Below are 23023 nucleotides of genomic sequence, written 5' to 3'. Positions count from 1 at the left end.
AAGAACAACTCTGAGGTCATAGGGACTCCATGTTCCAATCCTAGCTCCCACACTGATTAGCTGTGTAATATTAGGGGAGTTATTTAACATCTCAGCCTCATAGTACTCACCTGTAATCTAGGGACAATGGTATTTTCTATTAAACAGGTAGGATTAAACGAAGGAATACACATAAAGTGCTTATCACAGAGCCCAGAACCCCCAAAGTACCCAATAATTTTTTAAATGGATCAATTAACACATATTACTATTAAGAGATATAATACAGACACTACATCAAATAACTCTCTAAAACATAAGAATGGTACCATGTTATGATATGCATAATTCGTCAGTACATTCATTTTAACTGTAATTATGTCAGAGAAACATTATAACGAGAGATACACAGAATCAGAGGGGAAAAAAAGGATACAAAAAGACCTCTGAAATATCATTCCTAAACTCTTAATTTTTCTTTTTATTAGATTATAATTGAATTTATTTTATTTTCAAGTGTCACATGTCAAAATGTATCTATGTATAAATAACCCTACATAATTTTGCAAAGCAACTGAATCCTAATGAAGTGACAAAATTTTCTATAGTTATTCTGAACCGTAAGTCCTAAATAAGCATATTTGCTCAGTAAAATAATTTAATCACTCTTTTAAAACTTTATAACAATCATCACAAGAAATTGTAAAAGTCGTATAAAGATGTCCCATGAACCGTTCCCCTAGCTTCCCCCAATATAACATCATACATATAGTACATTGTCAAAACCAAGAAATTGATGTGTGAATTGACATAAAATTCACATCAGAAGGTTGCTTTTTTTTTTTTTTTTTGCTTTTTAGGGCCTCACCCTCGGCATATGGAGGTTCCCAGGCTAGGGGTCTAATCAAAGCTACAGGTGCCACCCTATGCCAGAGTCTGCAATCTACACCACAGCTCACAGCAATGCCAGATCCTCAGCCTGCTAAGCGAGGCTAGGGATTGAATCCCCACTTCATGGTTCCTAGTTGGATTTGTTTCCGCTGCACCACAACAGGAAATTCAGAAGGTTACCATTTTAAAGTGTACAATTCAGTGGTTTTTAGTATATTTCTATAGTTGCACAATCATCACCACCTTTTAAAGTCACCATAACATGCTTCTATCAAGACCAAAAAATCTGATGTGTTCATTTTTTTTGTTTTTGTTTTTAGGGCTGCACCCACAGCATATGAAGTTCCCAGGCTAGGAGTTGAATTGGAGCTACAGCTGCCAGCCTACGCCACAGCTCACAGACAAGGCCAGACCCTTAACCCACTGAGTGAGGCTAGGGATCAAACTGGCATCCTCATGGACCCCAGTCAGGTTCATTACCACTGAGCCAAGCCAGGAACTCCCATTTTTAAAAACCTATTTAGTTCAAGTCAGATGTAACCTTACATTTGCATTTTTAATAATCCTCTTTATCAGAGCTAACATTTTCATTCATGCACATCTACAATCAACATTTATTGAGCCTCAAGGTGAGACCTTAGATACTAACTGTACAGAGATAATAATCTCTGCCCTTCTAACAATTCACAGTCTAGTGAGAGGGAGATACATGAGTGAATATTTACATTTCAATGTGGTAAGTGCTACAGTAAGGTCCCTCAAGGCACTGCCCAGCGTCCCAGGGAGTGAGTCTACCCTGGAAGGGAGGTAATGAGAGTGGATGACTCCTGCAGCAGGAAAAAATGCATATGGAGGATGACAGGAAACAAATCTGGAAGGGAGGCAGCAGAGAGATCAAGGAAGGCCTTCTATGCCAGGCTAAAAGGCTCTAATCCAGTAGAGAATGGGGAAAGCTTAAAGGATTTTAAAAAGAGAACAATCATAGTTGCATTTTGTAAACATGCAAAAGGTAGGAATGGGTCCATCAATCCAGAGAAGGATAAAACTGAGACCTTTAGGACCCCATATCTGGCAAGCACAAATAGAGAGCCAGGGAAGGCAACACACGAGCTCTGACTCCTGCCATCAGGTAGGCTACAGTAGAAGGATAAAAACTGAATTCATCCAGATCCCCAGTATACCTCAAAAACATCTGGGCTCTTATGGCTTCTTGGACATTCCCATCTCATCCCACCTAACAGAAGAAGCCTGACAGAGTGAGGAATGAATTCAGCTTGGCATGCTCCAGTAAGACCATGCTGGTCACTAAAATGCTGCAATCTCTACCAGTTGGCAAATAGCTAGCTGCTGCCCTGAGAGGTTTCACCTTTCTTCCCAGAGACCAACAGCAATCCCACCTCCCATGATTTAGCACTAAATACTTAGTGTTTGGGCCACTAGAAGGCCCTAGGCCCAACTTCAGTGCTCTTTGGCAGAGTCTTGATCAGTGAGTTAGGTTTTCACCAGGACTTGTTGCTGTTGATTTTTTCAAATATCACCCCAACTTGGGGACCAAGCCTAGAGCCTTTAAACCATTCTATAACATTCAGCTGCAGGAGTCCCCATCATGGAGCAGCAGGAAACGAATCCAACTAGGAACCATGAGGTTGTGGGTTCGATCCCCGGCCGTGCTCAGTGGGTTAAGGATCTGGCATTGCCATGAGCTGTAGTGTAGGTTGCAGACATGGCTCAGATCTGGCATTGCTATGGCTGTGGTGTAGGCTGGCACCTACAGCTCCGATTAGACCCCTAGCCTGGGAACCTCCATATGCCACAGGTGTGCCCCTAAGACAAGAAAGACCAAAAAAAAAAAAAAATTAGCTGCAACAACAAAAAAATAGATCTTCAGTAGCCTTTCATTATCCTCAACCTTTTTCTCCAGATTCTTCCTTCAAATTCTGATCAGGTATTTCTGCTTAAGGTTCATCTTGCTCCATCACAACTGTTTCTCTGGTTTTTATCTTTTGTTTCTCCCTTTGGTCAATTATTTTAACTCTCCCTCTGGGTTCACTGACTTTAGCTGTCCAGAATAAAGATGTTCCTGACCATGGGCAATACTCCCACCATGTCCATCCAGTCCCTAAGAACCAGAACTGAGGTCACAGACATCGAGTCTCACTGCGATGATCCATTATAATCCATTAAAGAATGATAATAATGCATTAAATACAATTTTTATAATCCATTAAATATAAATGCAAAAAAGTTAACAGAAACTCTAAACATATAATACGTAGTCCAGCCTCATGTCACTTTATACAATATAGATTTTCATTTATTTGTATTGTCTTGAATCTAATATACAACACTTTTGTGTTAATGAAACTAAAGGATATAGATCACATAATGCTGCAGCACATATTTACATACATTAGGATTACACCTTTTTTTTAATACTCCCCACCACCAACAGAAGATGTAGCCACCATACCAAGAATTTGGCCACAAGCAAAGGTATATTGGAAGTGACAACAATTGGAAGTGGTGCTAAGAGACTGTGTTAAATGAATGGCCCAAAGTATAAATCAGCATAAAACAAAAAACATAGTAAGAGATGGATAAAAGAGTTATCATGTCAGAAAAGATGAAAAAAACTGTGGAAATCAACAAGTGAAGAGAAAGTTTTTCTAGTTCTTTGGTCATTTCCTTATGACCAGAAGCTAAAGGTATCTTATATGAAATACATTATTAGCAGGAATAGTCCATAATATTTTATGACAAACTAAAAGATCTAATTTGCAGAACAATATAATATCATCATATCTGTCTCTTTAAAATAATCACACTATGTAAACCAAGTATAAGGGGAAAATAAAAATCATTATAAAAAATAAAATAATTACACTGACTTGTGACGGAACGCGATGGAGAATAATGGGAGGAAAAAGAATATATATATATGTATGTATGACTGGGTCACTTTGCTGTACAGCAGAATTTGACAGAACACTGTAAGTCAACTATAATGGGAAAAATAAAAACATAAAATAAAAAATAAAATAAAATAATCACAGTCTAGTGTATCCAATATCAAAAACTAGAATACATATAACACGTGTTCTCCTTTACAATAAAAATTATTAGAAAACAATTCTTAAGATTTCAGAGCCAATTTTATGGTTACCATAGATGAAACCATTGAGGGGAGGGAGGATTTGGGAGAGTGGGAATAACCCATACACACTACTATATAAAACAGATGACTGATAAGCAATGAGATCCTGCTGTGTAGCACTGGAAACTGTATCTAGTCACTTATGATGGAGCATGATAATGTAAGAAAAAACAGTCTATACGTGTATGTGTAACTGAGTCACCATGCTGTAGAGTAGAAAATTGACAGAACACTGTAAACCAGCTATAATGGAAAAAAATAAAAATCATTACATACATTAAAAAAATAGATGATTAACAAGAACCTACTGTATAGCACAGGAAAATCTACCCAATAGCTTATAATAACCTATATGGAAAAAAAGAATGGATATATGTATATGTATAACTGATCCACTTTGTTACACACCTGAAACTAATACAACATTTTATGTCAACTATACACCAATAAAATTTTTAAAAAAAGAAAAGAAAAAGAAAACAATGCTTAGATGTGCTTTCTGTACTGTCGGTATCCATTTAAACAAGCTTATCTAAATAATCCAAGGTGTATTTAAAAACAAGGAAAGAAAATGTTAATCGGCTATTCTACTTATAAAACCTGGCATTGCAATAGTTAGCTCAGTAACTTTTGTCCAACAGCTACACCAAGCAAACCCCCGTTCACTTTTTTTTTTAACCTACTCCACACATACTCGAATCTGAAACTGGGTATAGATTGAAGAAGCTGCATTGCAGTGCTGGAACTACCTTATGTTTTGATCAGATTTTTATCTCTCAACAGCTAAATTTCTTCTGAGCAGCCTCCCAAAATTGCTGATAGGCTATTCCTCTGTACAGATGAGTGTGTACTGTGAAACTGCAGGTTCAAAGTGCAGTATAACATCCCAGGCATCACTGCCAGGACATGGGTCCTTCAGACCTACAAACCTCCAATCCCATAATAACTCCAAGCACTTTCATATTTTTCAAGAGGCACATATCTGAAAGAGGGCATGCTGGATGCCTTCTCCAGCCTCAATTATCCCCCAGAAGTACTGGAGATCCTTAGGTGAACTGATTAATTCTGCTTCCTTGTGTTGTGATCAATGTTCTTATCCTGGCTCATGCTTGACAAAACAACTCTTAGTAGTACCTTCTGCTAGAGTATTTGGAATCCTCTAGGACTCCAAAGCCAACTCTTCCACTTAGGTGTCTTCAAAATTAGACTAGGGCCCAGACTAGAGGCCCTTGAGTTAAATCGGGCTATAGAGAAAGAAGGCTCTACACCTTCCTGGAGACAAAGGATAATTTGCTGGATATGGAGTGCCTTGATAGAGTACCAGACTGTGAGGATTCCTAATGACTTGGCTTTTTCCTACCACAAATTCAATGAAAGTGGCCAGACTTTTGAGTGTGCCCTTGGGGCATGCTGTTTTGATATAGTACTATTTCTTTCAGGTCTTGGGCCTGTGGGCCTTTGCTAATTTATCTGGCTCCTATAATACCACTTCACAGCAAGCCTACTTAATCTCTTCAACAAAATCAAGTGCCGTATTGTCAGTCATTCTTCTATTCATCAGTTTTCAGACTATCCCTCCTTTTTCCCTTTTCCAGAGCAAAATAACCTATTAGCATTGGCATTCTGCCGAACATTGATTGCCCAAATGCCAAACAGTGCTTTCTTGGAGGTTCCCATCCCCAAAGCTCTAGCCTGGCATTGTGTTGAGTGCTAAAAGTACACCCTGTGTAGGGCTGGGAACTTTGGAGCTGGCAGGCAGGGGTTCATGGGGGGAATCCGGGGAAGCACTCCTCCATCCCTTAGAAAAGCTATTTTTGGTGGCCACTGAGGTTTGGGAACAGAGGTGCTGAAATGTGCCTTTGGGGTTCTACAGGTCACATTTTCCAACTGTTAATGCACAATCTAGGCTGCACTGTATCAGTCAAAGGATTTTTAAACATCAGCTGAATGTTGAAATTTGACACCCTTTTTTCAGGCAATTAAACTAATGCCAGAGATGACGTCTCTTGAAAATAAAATTTATATGTAGTTGCTGCAACCACAGAATTAAGATTGATATCTGAATTTACTTTTTCTTTCTATGATGCCATTGCCTTGTGAAGAATCTTAATTTGTGTTACCCAATTTGGAATTAGATTTAATTCAATGCCAGTTTTATGCATTTATTTTTAGTTTAAACTGGCTCCTCTGAGCATGTCAAGAATGATTGAAATTTGCTGACAGTAATTTTTCCTAAGCAAGTAAACTTCTGTTGTTTGATGCAATTGTACCAGAGTAAACCAGATCAACATAAAGGAAAGACTACATGTATCTGGCTTTACATTTTTAGCTTTTCTACCTACAAGTAACCTGCTGTTACCTCAGCCTCGAATGCCCTTTACCCATCCCCACAGCCCATCTTCTGCTTTTGGCAAATTTTCATGACCTAGTTCAAATCTCACCTCCTTTGAGAAATACTAATTTTGAGTCCCCCACATATGCCTGCCACAGCATATCACCTTATCTTAGCCCTGAATTCTGTGATATATTACTTACATATTAACAGTCCTGCTCTAGATTGTAAGCCTTTGAACAATAAGGGCCTTTACTCTTCTTTTTCCCCCAGTGTTTTAAGGTGTAAAGATTTCTTTGAAAAACAGTTACAAATATGAAATAATCACGTTGTTTTTAGGTCAGGGAAGACAAAAATAAAACTTAACAATAAATAAAAGAGCACCCAATTGGAATTATGACCCATCTTTAGAATCCTGCCCACCTGAAGACAGATACGCATATCTGCAAATAACCTTTTACCTTTTAAGAGTAGAGAATCAGTTAAGGCCACCGGCTTCTCCTTCACTTCTTATATGCAGTCAATCAACTCATCAATGTTACCTACTAAATATCTGTGTAACCCAGTGGTAGCGATTCTCAAACCTCTGCAAGCTTAAAACTCAGCTGGAAGACTCATTAAAACAAACTGCCAACCTCCACACCACAAGTTTCCAATTCACTAGGTCTGCAGTAGGGCCAAGAACTTGCATTTCTAATAAGAACCAGGTGAAACTGATGCTGCTCATCCAGGAACTACACTTTGATAACCAATGCTCTAACCCACCCACTCTATTCTCCTTGCTTTTAACAAGGTTCACAATTTTCAGAGTACCTGAGTTGTGACACAGTAAGATGGCACCAAGAAGGTATAAAAATAGCTAGGTTTGGTCCTGATCCTGAGTGGCTTCCCTTGGTGGGCAGTGGTTGTCTAACTTGAAATGACCTTTGACATATAAGAACAAATCCTAAAAGTATATCTGGAGTGGTCCAGAGTGCCTCTAAATACAGACCAATAGATGAGGTCATGGTAATGTAGGGAGTCAGAAAAAGGAGGGGACAATGAAAGCTATAATCACTGTCAAAGGGGTGTTTTCTGTAGATAAGTGAATGGAGCTATTGTACACAAACTCAGTTGTTGCCAAGCATGTGGCCTGATTATTTTGCCTGTATGAGCATGGCACGGAAAGATCTCCTTAGAGGACTTGATTCACACAAGCTGATGTTGAGTCTGACAGTAGCAAGCAAACGCCTGGCAAATATGAACCTAAGAATCTTTACAAGTTCCTACCTTCCAAATCTAGGATATGATACAATTAAATTGGAAAGACCACAAAAGTTAAACACCATCCTTAGAAACAGTACTGCAATTACAGTTGGGGAAAGATTAATACAAGGGCCTATTTTGTTCAAAATATTGACAATAATGAGGATCACATGGTGGCCTTGGAAGGCAAGCAGTCCATAATTTAAACCTAGGGTTTATCCTCCCAAAGAAACTGCTCTCTTTAGACTAGTTTTGGCTCTACCTATATGTAAAATGTTAAAAAAAGCTCAAATAGTTGTATTGGCTACAAGAGCCTAGGGTCCTAAAGGAAAAGAAGGCCTGTTTCAATGGCTAGGATGAACATATGACAAGGTGTTTTGTTTTCTTAGAGGAAACACCATTTTCTCTACAACATAGGATGGAGATGCTTTAGAATTCTTCAAATTTCTCAGCTGGATGAGAAAACCATTTAGGTGACTGGCTTGAGCCCCAAGGATCAAAGCCATAAAACTGAAGAACAGCAATTGCCACCTAGCCTCCAGGAGAACAGCAGCTTCCTCCCTGAGTACCACGTAGGTAAGACACAGAAGCCGTCAGGTTGCTGTCAACCCTCCATGACATTCAAAACTCTTGAACAAGCTCTGGCTGGGCATAGCTGAGGAAGAGTGACCCACAGAAGTCTGCTCCATGAAGCCAGGTCTGCAAAGTCCGAAGCCATCAGGTTGCTGTCAACCCTCCATGACATTCAAAACTCTTGAACAAGCTCTGGCTGGGCAGAGCTGAGGAAGAGTGACACACAGAAGTCTGCTCCATGAAACCGGGTCTGCAAACACAGGAGGCTATCAGAGAGAAGATGAATTCAACTTAAAATAGACATAATTAGAAACAGATTTAGGAAGCATGGTTCACTTCCTGTTGGGGCAAGAAGTTAGAAAGTGAGGAGATTTTTTTTATGTGGCACTGAGGGGCAAGGAGTGAAGGACGTTTCTGTGGCTCTGGTGAACCCTATGTTCAACATCCTAATTCTGCCAGACCTCTAAGGCTCCATCAAGCCCAGTATTCATTTGATCTAAGCATTCTAAACCTGCAGAGACGGGGGCAGTGAGGACACCTCAAAGGCTTAAAACCCTAAGATTTTAAGAGACAAAAGAAAAAAATCATAGGAGCTATAGCCTAAAGCTCCACTAATTCAACAAAGGATAATTGCCTAAAGTTAGCAGAGACCTCAAAGGATCCATAAAATACCATCTTACATACTGTACTTCTCACCAGAGAGAGGGGCTACACAGCAAAATGGTTTGAAATGGGATAGGGTGAAACTATATAAAGTGTTTTACAATTGCTAGAAAATGTTTAGTTTTCAGGCATAAGAAATTTTAAAGTGTTGTGATTAACAGCAACCAAGTAGCACAAACATTTACTGAACTATATCTATGTAAGACACTGGACTAGGTGCTATAATTCTTCGGGTTTAAGATTTATAGCTCCCTCTTACTCTCTCCTTTATAAATTCTGAAGTATAATCTATCAGAAAATTAAGTGCTTAAAATAATTTTTAAAAATAGTTTAATAGAGTAATTATTGTATCATTGGTAAGCCACCTCTAAAACTAATGCTTTGCTTCTTATTTGGGGTTACACATTTTATGACCTATATAAAAACCACTACAAACATATGAAAAATGACCATTTTTTGCCTTCAGGTTGTCTGATTTTATTTTGGCACACATTTCCTTTTATTTCCAAGTATGATACTAATGCTAGCACAGACACTATAAACAAGTCTCTAGACAATGTAACAGAGGACTCAAAAACCACAAGCTCTTTTCTTATACACTATGCTGAATTGCCTCACCTAGCATATTCATTCCAAGCACTTAATAGAATGCAAATTCACACCCTTGAGTAAAATCTGCTGCAGTCATTGCTTCTAGGTCTCTCTTGGATGTCACTGACACTCTCTTTAACAAGACTTCTTCAAAAAGAAAAGAATGAAAACATTAATACACATCAGAATTTACCTTCTGTATTAAAAATACTGATTTGCATTAGTTTTATACAATAAATGTTTTACTACACAAATTAAGAAACAATTACAAGTGCTTTTAGAATCCTACAAGGCTAATTTTGGAACTACCTTATTCTTAAGAATTACAGTCTGACTTGCTATTGTAACAGAGATCCTGAGATAGCATAATTACTTTTTAAAAATCAAGTTTAAAAAAACCAATATTCATGAAAATATAACAGCTTTGTGTTTTTCTCTGTGAATAAAATTATCCCAATTCTCTAAGAACATGCCTTTTGCATTAATGAAACCAAGGATTCCACTTACCAAGAAGCAGAAGTTCTTAGAAAAGATAAATCATGGTCCAAGCAATAAATGCCCTTCTAAAGCCAAAGACTTGGTAGAAGAGAAGTCAAGCAAACCTGAACTCTTGATTTTAAAGAAGAGTTCTAACAAAGACTTCAGTTATGCTGGCCTTGGATTTCACAATTTTATTGAGATTAATTAGAAACCAATATATGGGGACTTAAACGGCTTATGTTCATTTATTTTCCCCAAAAAACATTTCTCAATTCTATTGAATGAAATAAAGCACAGTGTAAGTACAGTATCTTATTGTACTTAAATGTCCCTTATTATCTGTAGTGATATTTCCAAGTAATTTTCTCGTTACTGTGAATTAAGAATTAAATTTCCATTTTATGGATGAAGAAATTAAGGTACAGACAGGTGAAGTGACTGAAGGAGTCAAAATAGATAGAGGGAACAAAGAAAGATGGGATTTAGAAACAAAAGGACCTGAGTTTAAATACAGTACAGCTACCTACTAGCTTTGAGTAAGTTCCTTCACCTGGGACTGCCTTTCATCTGTAAAATGAAGATAATACCACCTACCTCTCAGTGGCTGATGTGAGCTATAAGCAAAGCATCTAGCAGAAAGCCTAATACATGGTTAGCTATTCAACAAACATAGGCTCTCCCACCAACCCACAATCCCATTTTTTTCAGCTGGTACAATGGGTATATAATCAATCCATAACGCTGATGTGAGGTAAATGAGATAATAATATAGGCAGAGTGCCTGGCAGGTACAGGGATCAATGCATTTTTTTCTCACTCTTAATATTCCCTCCCTTTCCCCAGGTGCCACAGTTACTAAGTGGCTGAGACACAATCAAATCCACATCTTAGTGCCACTTTAGAACAGCCCCTGCACACACATTTCATTTATGGTCGTACCTTATTTAACGGCAAAAACTAATTTAACCTAGCTGTTTAATCACTTATTATTTTAATGTGTTCCCAGTAAAATCAAATTCATTCCTAGGGTAGCTTTACTTTTCAGCAATAACAAAAAAAAGTGATTAACATTTCTAACTTGGCAATGTATATTTTTCAATGACTTTCTATTGGCATTTCTGCAATATATATTCTTAATATTTTATAAACTGTTATAACCTGAAAAATAGTTAAAAATCTATTCCTTAGGATACTACATTCCTAAACACCTAAATGACTCCATTTGGTATACTGAGTTCAAGGATACTAGGTAGCCTTTTCATTTTTCCTATTTTCTCCCAAATAAAATAACAAAGTAAGGTAGTAAATGTGGTAAGTAAATGCAGATGTGCATAAATGAAACAAATGTGTGAAAAATATGGACCAGATCTGTATTTATAAGGCAATGACCTTCAAAACTGTCAGGGAGCTGTTAACAATGTTCTTCACCAGGGAGCAATTATATTACAACCCTCCTATGTATACTTTCACTTCTCGTGGTCTACAAATACATTTGCATGTCAGAAAGAATAGAAGAATAATCTGGTAACTGTGGCAACCTTCACTAAGAGAATATAAGGCATTTTCATTACCTTAATAATCACATCCTAAATGCCAGATCAGTATAACTGCTGCAATATGAAAGCTTAGACCAACACTTTGATAGAATTTCCTACAACTGAAATTTACCAAATGTGGCTATTATGACTCTAACCCAGTGATACATTTCTGTTTCTGTAACACCCTAAGTGGTCTCTAATGATCTCAAGAAGCACTGAATTTTTCTAAAATAGATCCCTTACTTTAAAATATGGCATACAATACTTTCAGGAAAAGGACTTGAATTTATCACCAAAATTTTTTAATATACGCTACTGCAACTCCTAAATGTTAAGTATTGCTTTAACATAGTAAGTAGCTCACAGTCATCTTCCATACTGATTTAAAAGACCCTGTGCTCAATGCTTGACAAATAAGTGTATGTGTGCCTGCCCGCGCACGCTCTCTCCCCCCTCACACACACACCACTAGAAATATACAAGGAAGAAAGTTGCTAAAAACTCAATGTCTAAATGCTCAAAACAGGTATATGCACAAAATATTGTCAAATAAATAGTCTTTTTTCACATTTCCTCATATGGGTAAAAAATAAAAGCAATTCACAATAGTAGAGCCAAAGAATGATAATATTACATAGACTTTAGAATTCCTGTGTTTTTTAAATTTCACACAAGAACCACAATGCACAATCATTAACACATCTAGATAGTGAATACATACTACAGTATGGTCATATTACACCAAGCTCAATTTTTTAAAGTGGCCTAAATTCTTATAAAATGTTAAATTGTAATTATGTAAAATAAGACCAGCAGGAAAATAAACACACCACAGTAGCATATAGCAAGCATAAATTCATTAGGCACTGATCAACTTAATATTTTTCTCAATAGTAATAAAAACGATCCACAACTATAACACCAATCAACCAACTGGGAAAAATAACTAGTTGCCTTATTGCGATACCTTAAAACCACAAGGTTATCCACTAATAGAGAGATGACATGAATTGTATTTTCATTGGTACTGGCAAAAGTTAATAACCGACACGGAAATTTTATTTCATCATATACCCTAAAACTATTTTTAGGACTCATGAAGTTTAAATCTCACACTGCCCTTGACATGTTATTGCGTAAATGCTTTAAAATCTAAAACAAAAGAAAAAGATTTTTAAAGCTCTACACAATGTATTCAAATGGTAAAAATGTCAACTCAATGTTTTTTCGTGCCCCCCCCCACCAAAAAACTGTAGGTAACACATAAAGATACAATAGAAACAAAAAGTAGCATGTCACTCATTCAGTAAGGAAATAATACACAACATCTCCCTATCATATTCAACTACAAAAATCCTTTCACTTGATGGCTAGCATCTTTATGACTGGTTAATCTGTATGTAAGTGGCCTGAAAAAGGGATTTTGTTCTCTATCCTCATAGATCTTTGGCAGTAGTCAGCATTTATGCCCAGAGCTAGAAGAAAAGGGAAAGTGGAGAGAAGGCTGAACTGAGCACGGAGTCAGCAGACAGCAGCTGCTCTCATATACTATCCAGCGTCTTTCTCCGCTATTTTCCGCTATTGAGCACTGTCAGCAAAAAAAATTAATGGGGGGGGGCGGTGAGGCAGCGGGGAGGGAGACAAAGAGGGTAGGACCCGGGGCGGACAGTTTTTGTCTGCCACGTCCTAGGCGAGAAGCCCTCTTGTGTTTCTTGCTGCAGCAGCGAGGGATCAGGTGAGACCCCTCCGGGTCCAACTCAATTTGCTTCTCCAGAAAGCGCAGTTTCCGGCCGTGAGCGCAGGATCCTCCTGGCTGCTGAACTAAACACTCGAGCATTGTCAATGCTTCTATCTCTGACTTTAATACAGGAAAAGAGAAGGTTGTAACGGCATTCCTGAGAAAGACTACAACTCCTGACGTACCACACAGCAGTAGCGAAGGAAGAGAAGCAAGAGGTTGTAGGGAAAAAAACAAACAAAAACAAAAAAACAAAAAAACCAAACAAACAAAAAAAAAACCTTCAAAATTACCAGGTTCTGAAGAAATGCTGTGCAGCATTATTATATTATTGGCGTTTTTTTTTTTTTTTTTTTTTCCCTAAGTCCCCGATTCTTTCTCGCCAACGCCAACCCTCAAATTGCTGGGACTTGTTGCTAAATCTTTACCTCACGCCCACCCCCCGTCACCCCCCTCCACCACAACTGCCCAACAGAATATTTGGGGAGTGAAAGGCCGGAGGGGGGCCTAAATCTTTAAAGCCCAGAGGGCTAGGCTGCCTTCAATAGGCCACTCTGCATGGGCTGCGCGTTCAGTCTACCTTCTGAGAGCTCTGACTCACAAGCGCTCAGGGGGAAATTATGACATACACCATTATCCTTCCAACCAAAGAGATAAGAAAAGCCGCCAGCCGTCCTTGCAGGGCGGAAGAGCCAAAGCTGCGCCCCCCCCGACGGGGCGGCCGGGGGAAGAACCTACCGCCCGGTCCGCCTCCCTCCGGACGCCTGCAGAAGGTGCTCCCCATACCGGCGGGAGCCAGGATGAAGCGCCCTCACCTCGGGAAAGGGCAGGAGATGAGTTGGGGGTCCAGAACGCGGGGGCTCTGCCCGCAGCAGAGCCCAGCTCCGGGTGCCCAGCCCCGGACTGGGGCTCAGGCGGAGGTGCCCTGCACCCGGGCGGTCCGCCGCAGTCCGGAGCGGACAAAGCCCTCGGGTTTGGAGCGACCCCCGGGCGCCGGCCGTGGGCCAAGTTGGCCAGACTCTGGAAACGAGGGGGTCCCGCGGACAGCGAGGCACGGCACTGACCTGGATGGTGCAGGTGTACTCGCTGTCGTCCAGTAGCCGCACGGTGCAGCTGTACTCGCGCTCCAGGCTCCTGCTGCTGCCGCTCATCAACCTGCTCAGCATCTTCCCGCCCGCCCGCGTCCGGGAGAGACGCGGCGGCGTTGCAGACCCCGGACCAGGCGCCCCTCAGCCGGGCAGTTCTGCGCCGGCCCCGAGCACCTGCACCATCACCCCAGCGCGATCGCCGCCGCTGCCTCCTGCTGGCCCCGCTCCTCCTCCTTCTCCTCCTCCTTCTCCGCCACCGCCTCCCCCAAGCCCAGAGCAAGCGCCGGGCTCTCTCCTCCGCGCCCCACTGCCCGAGTCCAGCTCGTGGGGCGGGGCCCCGCCCGGAGGGGGGCCAATGGAGGTCAGCGCGGCGGAACCGAGTGGCAGAGAGTAGAACCAATAGAAATAGGTCACTGCGATGATGGACAAGTTGGGGAAGCAATCATGGGAAAGCAGCCTGACCGAGCCAAGCCGGACCAGCCCTCTGGCGTCCCAAACCAGGGGCTCCTTTTCTCCCTGCAGTTCCTATAGATGCTGTTTCCCCTCCCCCGGGCCAGGTGTGGGCACTCGGCTTGATCGAGGTCTGCTGCTTGCAATACATTTGAGCTCTGATTCAGGGTCTAAGTCCCGCACTCTGCAACGCCACGGTTCCCGCCCTATCTGGAGCCGAAGCGGTGCGAGCTCACAATCCCAGCACCTGCAGAATGCAGGCACCTTCGGCTCTGGACCAGGCAGCTGCCCCCACCTGCGCTGTATCCCAAGGCTGCCCAACGTTCTCTGCTCCACCTCTCTTATTTTGGAGAACATCTGTTTATAGGAACTACTTCAGTTAAAGCTGCAGGATTCTCAGAGCTTTCTAAGCACCGGGTTTAGCCCCTAGAAAACCCTCCACTCAAACATCCTTTGCTTCCTTCCCTTTATTTTCAGAAGACAAAAGGAAGAGACTGAGGCGTGCTCCTTCAGCTGGTGTCATGGAGAGGAAACGATGGGTCCTTTCCTTACACCTTTAAAACTAGAATTATTATGTCTTCAGACTTCCTTAACAAAATACCAGATTATGTCAGAAGGTATACATCACAAAGAAAAAAAAAATGTTTCTTTCTTCATATCTAAAGACCTCATGTTCTTTACAAAAATTTCGCTGAGACATAATATTTTCCCTCAAAAATTTTTTATGGAAGGAAATGTTTTATAAAAGGATCAAATAAACAAAGAACATTAATGCTGGAATAAATATATTAATTGGAAAATAATGGTATGAAAAAAGTGGATATATTTATATATATGACTGATTCACTTTGCTGTACTCCCGAAAGTAATACAACATTGTAAATCCAATATACTCCAATAAAATTAAATTTTTAAAAAATAGAAAAAAGAAAAATAATGAAATATGCATAATTTTCTGTTATTTTCACTTATACTGTTGTTTGTAGATATAACAAAAATGAAACCCTGGGAGTGCCCTGGTGGTCTAGTGGTTAAGGATTCTGCATTGTCACTGCTGTGGCTTGGATTTTATCTTCCATATGCCACTGGAGTGCCCCCCCCCCAAAAAAAAGCAAAAAAAAAAGAGAAGAAAAGGAAGAAACCCTGCATTAATGGAGAAAAAAACATCCAATCATTAAAGTTTGCTTCTTCCCTACTGTCTCTGGATTTCAGGATTTATCTCCCCAATACCTTTTCTTTTTTCTTTTTTTTTTTTTTTTTTTGCATGTGACCCACCCTGCCCACCCCACTTTGTATACTGGATTGCTAACTTGGATTGCTTTCCTTATTAGCTGCATTCTCCCTCATGGAATTTAAGAGCCATAAGAGGAGATTCTTCTTTTCAATGCGATTCTGGAGAAGTTACTTTAGAAACTAAAACAACGGAACCAAATATTCTAGATAAAACCAGATGTGAGCTTCTCTACTTTGTAGCCCCAGTAGGTGGCCTGGTGCCTGCTACATAATAGATACTCAATAAATGTTTTTGTTTTTTGGCCGTACCCAGGGCACATGGGAGTTTCCCCCACCCCACCCGCCTTGCCAGGGATTGAATCCAAGCCACAGCTGTGACCTGCAGCTGCAATAATGCAGGATCTTTAACCCACTGTGCCAAGCAGGGGATTGAACCAGCACCTCTGCAGCGGCCTGAGCCACTGTAGCCAAATTCTTAACTCACTGTACCACAGCAGGAACTCCTCAATAAATGTTTTTTAAATGAATTGAATGGATTGCTGGATATTTTATAGCATTTAAAACCCAAGAAAAGATCTGTGAAGAAACTAAGAGAATTTCAGAAAGGTCTTAAAGACAAGGGCAATTATTAATATGTCAGAGTGTTATTCTACAAAGCTCAGCTTTGTGGTGTAGTTGGGAGAAGATAATCAAAGATTTCAGACTGGCAGAACTTTTATTAAAGGAAAAGCTGATATTTGATACAAAATCTACAAGAAAAAGAAAAAAATTCCAAAAAGCTTGAGGAAGGCCAGTAATGTGATGATAGTGAAGCATCTTTAACAGGTTATGCAAATAAGCAGCTGTTAGAATAAAAAGCAAAACTCCATGAATCCAGAAAAGCTCTACAGAACTAAATGCAGTCTTTTTTCAAAGTATGACCATAGATGCAATCAACAGGGATGAGATTGTGTCTGCTGTGCCAATGTATTAAGTAACACTCTGATTCAGCCTAAGAAAATCATGTCAGCTTAGATGCTCACCTCATTGAAAGACCAGTCAGATACTCATCCATGCTTATGATAATATCCAGAAAGAACTTAAAACTCTCTGTTACTCTTTGATAAGAGCACTCAGTGAAAAAACAGAGGATGGACAAATTATGGAAGAAAAGCAAGAATCTATCAGTTTCTGGTTTCTTGTATGCCTCTACAAGACTCAAGAACAAAGGCCTAGGGGGAACTAAAAAGAAAGGGCCCATATAAAATCAAATGGAAAAATACCTTGTTTACCTTGGTTTTACTCAAATCTGTTGAGCAGGATGCCCAGGATGGAAAGGATTTGTTCAATAAAAGGCCTCATATGCCCTTGAGTGTCATAGTGTTCATGAGTTTTTGAATATAAAGAAGCTCATATTTAAAATAAAATCCCCAGGGCTTCTCATTGTAGCTCAGTGGTTAATGAACCTGACTTGTATCCATGAGGACTTGGGTTCTGTCCCTGGCCTTACTGAATGGGTTAAGGATCTGGCATTGCCGTGAGCTGTGGTGTAGTCCACAGACACACCTCAGATCATGAGTTGCTATGGCTGTGGTGTAGGCTGGCAGCTACAGCTCCAATTCAACCCTTAGCCTGGGAACCTCCATATGCTGTGGGTGTGGCCCTAAAAAGACAAAAGACAAAAATAAATAAATAAATAAAAATAAAATAAAATCCCCAGAGTTCCCATCATGGCTCAGTGGGTTAAGAACCCAACTGGTATCCATGAGAATATGGTTCAATCCCTGGCCTTGCTCAGTGGGTGAAGGATCTGGCATTTCTATGAGCTGTGTTATAGGTCACAGACACAGCTCAGATCCCAAGTTGCTGTGGCTGTAGTGTAGGCCAGCAGCTGCAGCTCTGATTCGACCCCTAGCTGGGAACTTCCATATTCAAGAGGCATGGCCCTAAAAATAAAAATAAAATAAAATAAAATAAATAAAATCCTAATTACAATAGTTCTGAGTTCCCACCTTCCAAACTATTGGTATGTCAGCCAGCCCCTTTAGAGTTCCCCCTTATTACAGAGGAGTCCACAGGAGAGATGCTGTCACCCATATATTGCTAAAATAACTGAACTACTCCTGCCTCTGCTTCAGATGTCCCAAACCCCGATGTCCTGGGACACTGAGCTCTCTCCAGCCAAAGCAATCTTCAGCATTGTCTTGGGATTTGGCAGGAAAGGGCACTGCCCTCTCTTCACCTGCACATCACAAACACAGGTATGATATAGCTACCCTCAAACCTTTATGTACGACATCAGGCTTGCCTTACTGTTGAGTTTCCAGCCTGGGTCCGTATGTCTGGGTCCATACAGCGCCCTTCTCAATCAAGAGTTCCCATGACCATGTCTTGAGCATTCAGGCTTAACCACTGTAAAGCTCAGAGAGGAAAATAATTCTCCTGACCCAGTGTAAGATCCACTTTCAAAGTCCCATTTTCTGTCCCAAGTGCAGCTTCTCCCTAGGATGATCAACCAAGGGAATATCTACTGCTTCAGAGGAAACTCCACCCACCAACCCAAGGGGTGTGACCTTGACCTATGACCCAACTAGGCTATCACCTTAGAACATAATAGTCCAATATCAACACATTTCCCACAAAGAATGAGTTATTCAGTCCTTATATTTAGGTCCTCAATCTTTGCAGGTAGAGCCTCACCAAAGCCAGTTCAGTACCTTTGCATAATTGTTTCTCCAGGAAGCAGTAGGGGTCATGCCTGTCTTTGCTTTCCTGTATCCTTTAGATCTCAGTTTCTATTCTCCTAAGAGCAAGGGCTCAAACAAGGATATACACATCTCTACAGAAACAGTATATTGACACATACATGGTCTAAATCAACAGAGAGAGAAGAAACAGTTCTGCAGCAATGTCTGGGGAAGTCCTGCTCCTTCCTCCTCCCCATACAAAGATTTATGTATCCAACTGGAGCATGGCATTTCAACCAAAAGCATCTACTTTCGGCTTAACAGTTACCTTAATTTTCCAAGAGTAATACAGATATACCTACTTTGGGTTAAACAATTCACAGAGTTTTCTAAGAGCAGTCTACCTCTGAAAAAATGTTCAAGACTTTTATTTTATCAAGACAGAAAACCACATACAGTTTAAGAGACAGCTTTTCTACATTCAACCAACCCTTAGGATTTTCAGTTTGGCCCTAATACTTAAAATAATTATTTTTATATGGAAATAAAAGAAATGTACACTTCTTTTTTTTTTTTTTCTTTTTGCCACTCCATGACATATGGAGTTCCTGGACCAAGGATAAGATCCAAGCCATATTTGGGACCTACAACACAGCTGTGGCAATGCTGGAGCCTTAACCCACTGTGTTGGGCCAGGGATCGAAGCCAGTGCATCCCTGCGACCCAGCACTCCAGAGACACTGCTGATCCCACTGCACCACAGCACGAACTGCAAAGTGAATGTGCTTTTTAAATTCCAAACTACAAACATTTCTAGAGCATTTACTATATGTCAGACCCATATTCTGTGACAGCTTTCTGGAATATATAAGACACAGTCCAAAGACTATGGGAAAAGGAAATGTACAAACCAAGAGGTTCACGGTCTAGGAGAGAATGTTCAATGTGTGTTCAGTTAGCTAGAATACAATACATGGAGTGTGAGCAAAGCACTACAGAGGAACAACAAATGATACAACTATTTAAGCATGGGAGAGACCAAAGCCTAAGAGAGAGAGCAATGGAGTTGGGTCCTAAGGAATGGAGTCATGTCATGATGTAGAAGAGAAGAATATAGGATGAGAAGTGACATTTTTAGTAGAAGAAACAACATGAGCAAAGACATAGAAGCACAAATGAGTATAGCATGTTCCAAAACTTCAAGTACCCTTAGATGGATTACACTTGAAGTGCATTGGCTGGGAGGAGATAGACTAGGCCAGATCTAATAGGACCTTCAATGCCATGCTTAGGAATTTGGACTCAGGGGAGCATGGGATGTATCTAAGCAGAGAAGTGACAGGATCAGATCTGTATTTGGAAATGATCATTTTGATAGCTGTATGAATGATTAAATTAGTGCAAGCAGAGATTATTTACTGAGGGAAAATGCATGCTGAAAACAATAGATTGTCTTTAATGAGGCATCGGAAGCATTTATAATAGGCCTCTCAGATGTGGGCAACAGGCTTTATCATATTCTCCAATTACGGTTCATTTTCCCTATATTTCCAGCCAGTCTTTACCAATTGTTCTAACAACAAAGTGTATATGAAACAAAGCAAACTAATTCATTTATCCAAAGAAAATTTACTGATGATCTACTATATGCAAGTTTGAATGCCAGGTGCTGAGAGAATTCAAAGATGAATAAAACATATTCCCAATCCTCACAGAATTTACAGTCCCATGCAATCTACAGAAGTACTTCAACAACATTTATTAAGTGTTCAGTTTATGTAGATTAATATTCGATGCACATTGGCTTTTAAAACAAAAAGATGTAAAGGAGAAAGGCAGCAAAGTTATGAGAAATAGCCAAAAAAATATGGGCAAAGAAAATATATAAACAAGAAGAAATCAGAAAAGCCCTTATTTCTTGATTAATAGTGTTAATTGACTACTTGCTCTGAAAAATGAGATCATTAACATTATTATACTCCCCCCCATCCTGGACTCTAACTCCCAATTTTGTGGCTTACAAGATTTCTATTTTTGTCAGGGTTTATAACAACTACAGCTTTTGGCAACCATATTTACTATAGTTGTTTAGTCTCACTCTGTATGCAAATGGATTCAGTGCTTACCACCAATCCTTTTGTCCTAGCCTCATCATTCCTGGGTGTTTTAATTTTTATTCACCTCCTGGTAGGTGGGACTTTGCTAAGTAGTTTGTTTAAGAATGGTTAATGGCTACACTCCCTGAGTTCTTTTTTTGTCGGCCTGTGGCCTTTATACTTGAACAAACACTTGAACATAAAATTACCTGTGGCTCATATTTTCTTCACTTTCCTTCTCTCATAATTCTGTAGCAATGTCTTTCTTTTCCCTGATATTCGCTATGGAGAAGTCTGAGATGAGTCAAAATTTTACCACTATAGATGATTTTTTCTTCTTCCAAGATACCTGAAGGCTCTTATAGTTAACCCTGAAGTTCAAGAACTTAATCAGAATATATCTCTATGTTAATTGTTCTAAATCAAGTTTCCCTGGTATAAAATGAGTGGGGGGGTTGTACAATAGTTTTAATTATTTTTTAATTTGTTGAGTTCTTGTCCTCTGGGACACCAATTAGCCCAATATTGGATCACATTTGACTATATCTTTCATTTCTTTTAAATTTTTAAATCTCTATGCTTTTTCCCTCTTTAGTCATTGTGATTATCCCAAGTCTTTCCTCTACGCTATTAATCTGATTTTTGGCCAGGTCTATTTTGTTTCTTGCTATTGAAATTTATTAATGTGAAGTGATACACACACATACACACATAATGGCTGTGCTGATGGCATGCAGAAGTTCCTGGGGGCCAGATATCAAACCATGCCACAGCAGTGACAACACTGGGTCCTTAACCCACTGAGCCACAAGGGAACTCCCATAATTATATTATTTGGGTTATCAATCATTCTATTGTTTAACATCTCATCTTGGATTTTTTCATTGTACTGAATATTATTTCTTACTGAGCCAATAGAAGAAAACATATTTAAGGAATATGTTCTCTTCTCTGAGTTGTAACAGGGTGTGACCTTGACAAAACTTTAGTCTGGCTCCTATGAATCCCCTTCCCAACTAGGCCTTGATTTTTGGACTTTTTTCTATCTTTTGGATTTTGTCTGTCTTTGCATCACACAATTTTAGCAAGAATCCTGTTAAGTCACTTTAGCCAGAATCTCCTAAGCTCAAAAGCTAATCATCTTCAATATCTTTCCAAATATCTCATCCCCAGGAGTTCCCATCATGGCTAGGCAGTAACAAATCCTACTAGTGTCCATGAGGATCTGGGTTTGACCCCTGGCCTCCCTCACTGGGTTAAGGATCCGATATTCCTTTGAGTTGTGGTGTAGGTTCAGACATGGCTCGGATCCCGGGTTGTTGTGGCTGTGGTAGTGGCGTAGGCTGGCAGCTGCAGCTCCAATTGGACACTTAGCCTAGGAACTTCCATATACCTCATTACCCCCTCCCAAAAAAAAGACAAAAAAAAAAAAACCTCATCCCCAATCATCCCCCAGATAATGTCTGATCATCTTGTCCTTCCTTCTGTTAAGAATCTTGTCAGGGTGGTTTAGTTGGAATCCTCCCTTAACCCTGATATTTCTTCTTAGTAATTTTTCATGCACTGACCCCCACTCCACCCTCCAATCCCCATCCTGCTCCTTGGCTATAAATTTTCACTTATCCTTGCTGTATTCAGAATTGAACCCAGTTCTATACTGAGGTCTCCTTTCCTTTATTGCAATAGTTTTTCCAAATAAAATCTGCTTTTAACCACTTTAACTACCATCCAGCTCTGATTTTTCTTTAATAATTGCTTTCATCTAAACTAGATTTCTTGGATTTCCCATTGTGGCACAGTAGAAACAAGCCTGACTAGTATCCATAAGGATGCAGGTTCAATCCCTGGCCTCACTTAGTGGGTTAAGGATCCAGCACTGCTGTGAGCTGTGGTGTAGATCACAGATGCAGCTTGGATCTGGCGTTGCTTTGGCTGTGGCATAGGCTGGCAGCTGTAGCTCTGATTCGAACTTTAAGCCTGGGAACTTCCATATGCCTCCGGTACATCCCTAAAAAGCAGGGGGCGGGGGGGGGGGGCCTAGATTTCTTCACAAGATTTCAAAAATCATGTTTCTTTCTACCATGCTTGAATAGTAGTCATGTCATTGTATTTCATCCAGCTCATGCTTAGCATGGGCAGATTCTTCAGGCTCTCAATTTACTCTGATATGTGCCAGTTTTTCCTCCCCCAGTTTGGAGCTGTTTTCTAACCAATTTTCTCTAACATGAAGATGCAGGATAAGGGGAAGAAAAGAAGGAAGTTGAGGCTAGGTTTTGCCCTTACTAGTTCTGCTCTCCTGTGAGAGT

The 23023-nt window shown here is 40.1% G+C and overlaps 1 protein-coding gene across 3 annotated transcripts in view; it reads right to left on the bottom strand.

Annotated features, from left to right (window-relative positions):
- The window catches only part of FRMD5 (FERM domain containing 5), a 331187-nt gene extending 316623 nt beyond the window's left edge, over positions 1–14564 (bottom strand). For all 3 annotated transcript variants that reach the window (XM_047766490.1, XM_047766489.1, XM_047766491.1), the window contains exon 1: positions 14249–14564. In XM_047766490.1, the coding sequence (XP_047622446.1) occupies positions 14249–14350 (102 nt within the window). In that variant the 5' untranslated portion in view covers positions 14351–14564. The remainder of the gene's footprint in view (positions 1–14248) is intronic.
- Positions 14565–23023: the final 8459 nt, after the last annotated feature.

Source organism: Phacochoerus africanus, chromosome 2, assembly GCF_016906955.1.
Source record: "Phacochoerus africanus isolate WHEZ1 chromosome 2, ROS_Pafr_v1, whole genome shotgun sequence".
NCBI classification, from domain to species: domain Eukaryota; kingdom Metazoa; phylum Chordata; class Mammalia; order Artiodactyla; family Suidae; genus Phacochoerus; species Phacochoerus africanus.
Note: the sequence above shows the minus strand (reverse complement) of the source record. Positions and strands in the feature narration are given on the sequence as shown.